General features: G+C 46.4%; 1 protein-coding gene across 9 annotated transcripts in view; it reads left to right on the plus strand.

Moving 5' to 3' along the window:
* Kansl3 (KAT8 regulatory NSL complex subunit 3) overlaps positions 1-3,983 on the plus strand; it is a 37,980-nt gene extending 33,997 nt beyond the window's left edge. For 4 of the 9 annotated variants that reach the window (XM_034521216.2, XM_076915079.1, XM_034521213.2 and 1 more), the window contains one exon: positions 2,079-2,243. In XM_034521216.2, the coding sequence (XP_034377107.1) occupies positions 2,079-2,099 (21 nt within the window). In that variant the 3' untranslated portion in view covers positions 2,100-2,243. Of the gene's footprint in view, positions 1-2,078 lie in introns of all 9 variants that reach the window. The other 5 variants (XM_034521215.2, XM_034521217.2, XM_034521221.1 and 2 more) reach the window with 2 other exon arrangements.
* The last annotated feature ends 2,017 nt before the right edge of the window (positions 3,984-6,000 follow it).

The raw sequence follows: 6,000 nt of genomic DNA on the forward strand, positions 1-6,000 counted from the left end.
GCAGAAGCCTTAGGGGATGCTACTTACCAGCTTGCTTTAATTCCCTGCTCAGCTAGGACTACCGACCCAGGGGTAGCATTGTACACAGTGAGTTTGGCTCTCCCACAGTCAAGAGGATGCACCACAGGCCAGTCTAGGAGCAGGGGTGGCATTTTCTCAATTGAGGTTCTCTAAAAATTAGTTTTATGTTGTGTCAATTTTACATAAAACTAGTCAGCTAGGCCAGGGACCTTAAAAACATAAATGTTTAAATGATAAATATATGATAAATATATATATATATATATATATATATATATATATCTCCACATTTGATATTTGTGAGGCAGTTGGAAATGTGAACACTCAGAAGATACTTGTTGATATTGAGACACTGTGTACTTTCTTGTTGACCTGCCCTCAAATATGTATTTCAGACTGGTCCCTATTTTAGCATTCTTCTGCAGCTTCCTAAGTACTGGGGTTACAGATACTTGTATTTGTGCCTAACATTTCTTAAACATTTGTTAAACTCCTTATATGTGACAGTGATGTTTTAACTAATTTTGGTTTTGTTGTTTGAGAAAGGTCTTACTATGTATTATAGCCCTGGCTGGCCTGGAACTCACTATGTAGAGCAGGCTGGCCTCAAACTCAGAGACCTACCTCTGCCTTTTTTTTTTTTTTTAAAAACATGAATTCACCATGCTGTCTTCACATCAGATTCCATTATAGATGGTTGTGAGCCACCATGTGGTTGCTGAAAATTGAACTCAGGACCTCAGGACCTCAGTACTCTTAACTGCTGAGCCATCTCTCCAGCCTCCATACAGTTCTTTTGGGGTGGGCATGGTCAGGTGCTTGCCTAGCATACATGAAACCCTAAATATACCAAATGAATCAGGCAAGATGGTGAATGCCTGTAATAGCAGCATCCAGGAGATTGAGTCAGGAGACCCTACGTCATCCTTAGCTGACCTGGACCAATGGGAACCTGTCTGAAAGAAGTAGTTGTCATTTTCTTTTTCTTCTTCTTTTCTTCCTCTTCTTCCTCCTCCTCCTCCTCATTTTATGGTTTCTTAGATAGTACTGACCTATGGAGTGGATCTTAAAGTGTAAGTGCCAACTAATTTTTGTTAGATCCATGACATGTTTCCTTGATGGGCTTGAGCTACTGTTTGTCCTGACAGCTAAGGGCTGCAAATGGAAGGCAGCTACACTGTACCTTATACTCTCAGTCTTTGTGTCCTTCTGACCACACTGGCAGTGGCAGCCTGGGAGGCCCCTGTCTAGTTGTTGCCCATGGCAGTGGACCACACTGCAGCCTTGCAAGAGTCCCTGCCCAATTACACTCCCTTACATCAGGACAGTGACCTCCTGTGTGCACTCTTCCTGTGTGCACCCCTGTCCTGGGGCTCTGTAAGCAAGTAAGAAGTGGGTCCTTGAGATTATCAAACCTTTCATCCTTCCTTCCCGTGCTCTTCATCTTCTTCACTGTGTTCCTGGAGTTTCTGAACCTGTGACGTGTAGAAACATGGGAGCCTAGGAGCAGATGCCACCCCTCCACCTGTGCCCTCTTCCAGGCTGCAGGGCTCAATATCCACATTTTCCATGACCTAAACATGATACTATTGTAACAGTCGTGGAAATTTTCCTTTCAGTTTGTCTAGTGATGCACCTGTTTCCTATTTTCTGTGTTCCTTTCTTGTCCTTGGGTGTGATAAATACAACCAAGAGCTGATGTTTGTGGTTGAGCGTGAATTGTATACCGTTGATGCTTTATGCAGGTTATCTCACTTAATCCTTGCAGTATTCCTGAGAAGCAGGTGCTGTCATTTGTGTCCCAGGTGAGGAGAAGGAAGCTCACAGAGCTAAGGAGCTAGTGAGCCCTTACCCTAAGGTGTGGCCAGTGGGCCAGACTATAGAACCCATGTTTTGTTAAGTATATGACACCAGCGCAGAATGTCTTATTTTATGCATCTTATTTTCTATTGATCATTACATTGGATTGCATCCTCAGGAGTGGGAAAATTGGGTTAGAGGAGGGGGGGTCTAGCCTGGCCAAACTGTGACCCTTTTCCCCCCTTCTTCTGCCACAGCGCCTGCCTCCAGCACCCTGAATATGCCAGCAAAATGTCCTTACCAGGTTGGTGATAGCTGCCTGAAGGTGAACCGTGCGGTCCTGCTGAGACGGCTGAGTGTCTGAAGACATCCTTAAGACAGCCATTTTCATCTCTTTACTAGCTGTCTTTGGTGTTGGGTCTCTGGTTCTTGAGAAAACATTGGGCGAGGTGATACAGGTCCAGCAAGCTGGTCCCTAGGATACCCAGAAGGTCTGGCCATGTGTGGATTGTTGGCATTTCTACCCCAACACTGATGTAATTTGACCCCAGTGTCAGTATAGAATGCTTGCTGCAGTCTCATGATGAGGGTAGGAAGAAGTAGGCTGTCGACTGCCGGCCTTTAGCTGCTCTAAGATGTGGAGAACAGTGGTTGTCATGTGATGGCTGGCCCCTTCCTCACAGTATTTTGTGTGGTTGCCTGTACTAGAGAGCCTGTAGGTCCAAAAAGACTTACAGTGAGGGGTGGAGCGTCAGGAAGTAGTTGGCAAGACATACCCAAGGACCCTGTGCTGCTGCTGGCTTGGGGCTCTCCGTGACACTTGAGGGCCTAAGAATAGCTCGAGAATGGAATTTACCAAGTCAGAGGGAAACCCTGAATCCCTGAGGGTCCTGTCTGCTGCCTGGCGATGAAGCAAGTGACCGCTACCATGCTATCTCTGCTGTTCTAGGAGGCTTGGGGCGGTAGGACAGGGAAAGCTGTGCTTCAGAGTTTGTTTCCTTTCCTTAGAACTTTGTCTTTCTGCTTAGAAGTAGGAAGGTTGTTGACTACTATGTGAGGCTCTGGGACCAGCCTGAGCCTTGCAGACCATGGTCCTGGTGATGTGAACAATGAAGATTGAACAGAGCCTCTCATTTCCTATGACACTGTGCAGATGGAGCTTGGAGTTCAGCTCTGAACCTGTGTTCCAGAGCAGGCTCCTTTCCCTTTCACACTTAGGAAGTTTCTGTCAAGATGAGAAATAAAGCAACTCAAGTGCGGTTTTGTTCATGGGGCCATATACAGCTACACCAAAGCCCTCTGGCTGTAATCTGAGTGGACACAGTGCTGAGGGGCCTTGGGCAGGGCAGGGCAGAGACGTGTGATAGGTGTAGAGAGGCCTCCAGACTCTGCACCTCAACGTGGCTGTGGAGCTGTATTCTGAAATTCAGAAGGCATTCAGATAATTTAAGAAGGTATGAATTCTGGATGAGGCGCCTAGTGCTGGGGCCTTGATAGCTTCATAGGTCAGAGCATATAACCACCAAAAGAGAAGATAAGACTGGGGGGGCACCGAAATGCTTAGGGATCATTTAAGTTGGCAGAGGACCCTGAATAACCCTTTGTGACTTAGGAGAACAGCTTGAACAACACTGGAGGGGCTGCTCCTGAACGATGCTGCCCTGTGTTCTGGAACCAAAGAAAACTTGTATCCTGTTTGGTGGTTAATCTGTGTGCATCCCATGGGTGACTTCTGAGGCATGGCTTACATACCTTGAAGAACTGCAAAACTGAGGAGGGGGAGCTGCAGCACACTGATCGTCACCTTTGCGGGACTGACCAACAAGGAAGTGGCAGAGTCTGTAGACCACATTCCGCAGGTCCTATCTCAAACCACGCAGATCGGAATGTGGAGACACTTCACCCCATCCACCTCGTGGCAGACTTGAGGATGTAGCCTCAGAAGGTAGTACTCTTATGAGTATGTGGAAGGGTCAGGAAGGCTTTACATTCTCTCTCGGGCAACAGAGGGCTTGTAAATGCCCTGAGGAAGATGTCACTGAGGAACAAAGACAACCTTTGGTTGTATCACTATAATTTGCGTTGGATGAATTCATAGAAGTGAGCCAGAACGATGGTTCTGATCTTACGTTAGCAAAAAGAATAAAACACAAAACACTGAACTTTGCGTTCCTTCAGCTTGTGTTCATTTGGTTTTGCATGCTTTGGGAATTGCCTGTGCCATGGATACAGACTTTAGATGGAGTGATGATGCCTGAGGTCACCTTGTTGCCATCCTAGGCTGTGAGGCCTGGGCACTGTAATTCTTAAGAAAGATGAAAAACAAAACAGGTTTCATGTACTCTAAGCAGGCCTAAGATTCACTGTGCAGCTGAACTGGCCTTTAACTCCTAGTTCTGCTTCTGCCTCCTGAGCGATGAGACTACAGGCATTTACTTCCACACCCAGCTTTCTCTCCCTTTATAGGTGAGGAAGAGGTTCTGGCTGATGTCCTAGGTTCTGAGATGGACGACCAGAAATGGAGACTAGGAAGTGAGGAGAATGTGGCCCTTTTCAGTTTTCCCATCAGGCCAAGAGTTGATATTGCTTGAGTAGAGCTCTTACTAGGTCCATTGCGGGGATCGCTTCCATGTTTGTCCTAACATACGTTTGTACATTTGCCCCTTTGACTCTGAGATAAGGACTTAGAGGTAGATATGTGAATTCTAAACTACTTGCCTCTCTGTAGCAAGAGGGACCTCCCCCACTCCTTTGATCCTTAGGTTCTTCTGATCTTCCATCTCGAAACCCAGATCAGACAGCCCACAGCTCTTCCTATAAAGGGAAAGACAACTGAGTGTGACAGTAAATACCTGTAACCCCAACATCCAGGAGGCAGAAGCAATAGCTTAGTCACACAGATCTGAGGCCTGCCTTGGCATTGGATCTCTCTGGTGGAGACCGTAGCTCTAGTAGACACTTGGCACATTAAACTGTCTTCAGTAGAGCCAGCTCTTTCTCTTCACTGTTACTCCACTGCTGAGTCCAGTGAAGGGCGGAACAAGTCTTTGTTCCCTTTCACCTTTTCTAAGCATGTTTTAGGACTGGTAGTTGGAATAGGCAGAAACTTGACTCCCTTAAGTAAGTCCTCTTCACCTCCCAGCTCCTTGTTTTGAGAAGGTTCTTGCTCAGCCCAGGCTGGCACAGCACTCATCACATAGCTTCCTGCCTCATATATGCTCTTAACAGCTGGGCTCCAGCCCCCTTTTGTCATAGGACTGTCCAGAACAGACTCCTTGATGCATCCCCATCTCTCAGTTCAAAATCCACAAAGCTCCATTGACCTGAGCCTACTTAGGCGCTGGTTCTTATCCCACCCAGTCGCCTAAGCCACTTCTACTGCCTTTGTAAAAGAAGAAACGAGGAATGTGAACTATTGAGCTGTGTGTGCTTTAAGAGTGATAGTGTAGGGCTTGTGTACACTGACCAGCTTTCCCCTAGGGCTTGCATTTCACCTAACTAGTACACCAAAATGGGAAAATTGAGGGCTGGAGAGATGACTCAGGGTAAAAGTGCTAGTTCACTATCCTGACGACCCAAGTTTGCTTCCCCAGAGCTCACATAAGCTGGACTGGTCACATAGATTTATTACCTCAGCACTCCTACAGGAAGATAGAAGGTGGAAACAGAGTGCCTGAAAGCTTGTGGGCTAGCTAGCCTGAGTTTACAGCACAGCTTCAGAGGCAAGAGACCCTACCTCAACAAGGTTGGAGGCAAGAACCGACTCCCATAACTGTCCTCTGACCTCTGCTGTGCCATGACTTACAGTGCACATACAGGTTTTTTTTTATTTTAATGAGCCGAATGTTGGTTCATTATGTGTGTGGTTCTCTGACACCATGTTCTTGCAACCACAGTCAAGACCTAACCATTCTCTCCATACAGAGATCTTGTCCTAGCCCTTGATAATCACTGCCCATCTTAGCCCATTGCAAGCACTAATCCCTTCTGCTCTCTAAATAGAATAATATATAAATAGAACTGTACAGTACATGACCTTTGAGATTGTCTTCCCCCCGCCCCAGTGTAATTCTTTTGATGTCTGTCCAAGTCTTGTGACGGTTTAATATAGCTCATTTCTTTTATTGCTGAGGAGTGTCCATAGTGCAGGTATGCCACCCACAGCATAAGCATTAGCCT

The sequence above is a fragment of the Arvicanthis niloticus genome, chromosome 17 (genome assembly GCF_011762505.2).
Source record: "Arvicanthis niloticus isolate mArvNil1 chromosome 17, mArvNil1.pat.X, whole genome shotgun sequence".
NCBI classification, from domain to species: Eukaryota; Metazoa; Chordata; class Mammalia; order Rodentia; family Muridae; genus Arvicanthis; species Arvicanthis niloticus.